Here is a 3,854-nt window from a genome sequence, read left to right on the forward strand (position 1 = left end):
AATTGTAAGATTAATTTTATATATATAGTACAGTTTATAATTTTCATTTTCCCTTTTTTTTTTTTTTTTGGTGGCTCTGGGATGGAAGTCAGGGCCTTGCACATGCTAGGCAAGTGCTTAACCACTGAGCTATGCCCCCTGCCCCCATCATTTTCATTTTCAAAAGAGCTGTATAAAATAGGCAAAGCAGGGACTCTTTGCCCATTTCGTAAATAAAGAAGAGAGTAGCAGGAAAGAGAAGTGTTCCATGCTGGACCAGTGAGCTGGTGGGAACCTAGACCAGCGTTCTGTCTACACTAGGCCACCTCCGTTTGTGAAAAGCAATCTGTCCAGCCACAGCCTGGTGTGACCCAGCCTGTAGTACAGTCGTTTGGTGTCCTAAAAAGGAATTCAGACACTTGCTAGCAGATGGAATCAAATGACTGCTGCCCGGGAGGCTGTAGGAGACCTTGCGGGAGAGTGGTTCCCTGTACAAACAGCAGGGAACCTATGCTTGAGGACCAGGACCCAGCACCGACAAGGACAGCTCACACCTGCACAGTGTGATAAAGAAAGCAGAACTTGCCTGACGCTCTGGTCCATCCTGATACAACTTTTAGGCGGGAAGTCAAGTGACAAGTAAATGTGTGTGGTTTCTTTTTTTTTTTTTTTTAAGTGTTAGTTGTTTTTGATATTTTTAAAAAGCTTTTAGGTCACTTGTGGAAGTCAGACCAAACACCAGGAACATACTGCAGCGAGATGGACTCAGGGAAGGAGCAATCTCATTTAAGTCTCCATGGAACACCTAATCTTCATCCAGGTAATGGAAGAGAGCTTTGGAGGTGGTGGCTGTTGGGGAAAACTGGGGGCTATGAATATTTCCCCCTTCTTTATGGATCTGGCCAAAAAAAAAAGGCACAATTGAGTACATTTATATAAAATCTTGGGTAGCAAGAACTGAGCTGAATAAATTTTGTAGTGCCTTTTAGCACTAGGATTCTAATAAGCCAGAGAAACACAAAGTAATAACAAAGTATAATAAGAAATCCACTCTAAGTGAGGGTGAAAATGCTCAATACTGGATGGTTATGGTGAAATGAGTATGTTCTTACACTTCTGTGGTAGTGTAAATTTGGTATAATTTTTGGAAAGAGATCTGACAACAGGTACAATAACTATTATAGTGCTTATTCTTTTGAATCCTAATCTCCGTCTTTGTATCTGTCCTAAAGCAGTGTTTCTCTCAAAATGTTTTGCAGAACCCTAGGCCCTGAGCTATCCTAAGACAATGTCTTAAAAGTTTTTTTGTTTGATGGATCTCTTTGGCACTCAAATGAACCTCTAGATCCCTTCTTAGAATAAAAACTTTTAATACATAGGATTATAACATAAGCAATCATATTAATCAGTTGTAAAGAATTTAAATTGTTTTAGTGATATATGTACTTATTTATAGATGCATTAAATAACAAGATATATCAATGGGTCTAATAATCATAGTGTCAGATCCAGCAATCATATCCAATGAATGCTATTTTAAGGCATCAGCAACAACTACAATGTGATATGAAAAAAAAATTTTTTTGTGTGTGGTTTCTTTTAGTGACCAAGTCACACACTATTAAAACTACCATGGTGTGTTACCTAACATTCATAATTGAAGGCAGTGTAATTTTAATTAGAGGTTGGAAAAGATAAATGTATAGTGTAATTTTTCCCCAAGAAAAATTCTTGTCCTAAGAACCAAAGGTGCTGTGGTTCAAGGGGCACACTCTTCTACTTGGAGGTCAAGGGCAGATTTACATCCCTCCAAAGGCTCTCAGAAGTTCTACATTAAAGAACCATTAACTTTCCTCAAACTTGGATGGCAAGAGAAATTCTGATTAACACTCTTAATATTCCAAAGATCTTGAAGAAACACCATCCTGAGAGAAAAAAAAAATTAAAAAGCTGTCTGCAATGAATTATATTATGTTATATGTTAAATATGTTATAGTTTGATATACAAGACAGAACAAAAACAGAAACAAACAAGCCAAAAAAACCTCACAACAACCTAAATGCTCAAGACAGGCAGGGTGAATGGGTAAACTAGAAAGTATCAGCTAGATTAAGTACCATGTCATCATTAAAATTATAGTTATGGAGGGTATGTCATGGAAAATCTTGTGGTATAATGTTAGGTTAACAAAAAGATAAAATCATGGTATGCAATTATTACAATCTTGTGTCTAGGACCTGGATGGAAATGAGGAGTAAAATGAAAACGAGTTATTATGTTAAAGATGGCAGAACATGGCTGATTTTTTTCCTTTTATTATTTGTTCAACATGTAAGATTATTTTGGCTGGGTCTGATGACACATGCCTGTGGTGCCAACTACCTGGGAGGCTGAGTGGGGGAGGATAGCTTGAGCCCACAAGTTCAAGACGGTCCTGGGCAATATAACAAGACCCCATCTAAAAATAAAAAAATTTTTTGAAGAAACTAATAGGTTGGGAGCACGCTTATGTGCAAACACTATTTCTGAATAGATTTTTGATCTTTTAGCTCAAAACTGTTTACTGAATGTCTGCTTCCAGGCTCTCTGTCTAGAGCGACAAGGATAATTAAGAAATGGCCCCTTTCCTCAAAAATCTAGGGGAAAAAACTCAGCCATAAGGATTTTACCACTTTGCAATAGGGTTTTTTGTTTTGTTTTGTTTTGTTTTTCCTGAACCCAAGGGCTCTCTACTGAGCCACATTCCCAGCCCTCTTTATTTTCATTTTGAGTCAGGATCTCATTAATTTACTAGGCTGACCTTGAACTTGCTACCTCCTTGCCTTAGTCTCCTAAGTAGCTGGGATTACAGGTGTATGCTCCTCCATGCTGACCAATGCCACGTGTCATCAATCTCTTCAGTAATTTCCATTTTCATCCTACAGACATCATTGGAACTTGGAGTTTGCGCAACAGAGAACAGCTCAGAAAAAGGAAAGCTGAAGCACAAGAGAAGCAAACTTCACAATGGCTACTTGGGTATGGTATCATGACAAGGGGAAAGGAACTCTTTGTTGAGCATATGTTACATGGGAAGAAGCACGTCACACTCCACCTTCACAACAATCTGTCAATCAAGTGTTCCTATTTTACAAAAATGGGAAACTAGTCTCCACTGGGTTAAATCTTTTGCCTAGAGTCACAACATAAAGTAGTGGCAATAGAATTTTATTCCTTGTCTCTGCTTTTTATTAAAGCACTGGGTGGCCAACCAAATTATATTGTAGAGAAGCCTGTTGTTGGATAGTGCTAGTAATAGAAATGTGGGATCATCTTGTCATGGGGAGTGGGGACCACGGTAGAGGATATCTCTGCTAGTAAAAGGCTTGCGGAGCGAGTTTGATGAACTCTCCTCAGAGTAAACCCAAACCTTGTGCATGAGTGACAGAGTTTAGGAGTTCTAAATCTCCCCTCAAAGTGACTCAGGGAGGAAAGAGAGGAACATGATCAATCAGAGAGCATCTAACTGCATCCATTTAGAGTAGGATTGTGACTATAGGAGACTTGCTTGATTGCAGAAAGAAAACAGGTGCCCCAAAAGCCCAAAATATAGCACCCATCCAAGCCAGAGGCTCTGGGCTTCAGCACTATTGATACCACCCACGTGTTCTAGATGCTTGGTGGCATTTTCTGGTCTGTATATACCAACAGCACCTCCTTCCTCCTACCCCAGTTGTGACAGGCAAAATGTCTCTAGATGTCGTTGTCAAATGCTTCTGGGGCAAGGTGGGGTGGGGAGGAGGCGACAGAAATCACTCTCAGTTTCGAACCATTGATCTAAGCAAAGCATTCCTTGAGAAAGGGCATTTGTCACTGCCCCCCCCCCCCCCCCCCC

At 39.8% G+C, this 3,854-nt stretch overlaps 1 protein-coding gene across 1 annotated transcript in view; it reads left to right on the forward strand.

Annotated features, from left to right (window-relative positions):
• Positions 1–624: 624 nt before the first annotated feature.
• Positions 625–3,854, forward strand: part of Hemgn (hemogen) — a 9,831-nt gene continuing 6,601 nt past the window's right edge. Inside the window, exons 1-2 of the mRNA XM_015492123.2 lie at positions 625–799; positions 2,905–2,998. Coding sequence (XP_015347609.1) covers positions 739–799; positions 2,905–2,998 — 155 coding nt within the window. The 5' untranslated portion in view covers positions 625–738. The remainder of the gene's footprint in view (positions 800–2,904; positions 2,999–3,854) is intronic.

This window comes from Marmota marmota, unplaced genomic scaffold, assembly GCF_001458135.2.
Source record: "Marmota marmota marmota unplaced genomic scaffold, marMar, whole genome shotgun sequence".
NCBI lineage: Eukaryota > Metazoa > Chordata > Mammalia > Rodentia > Sciuridae > Marmota > Marmota marmota.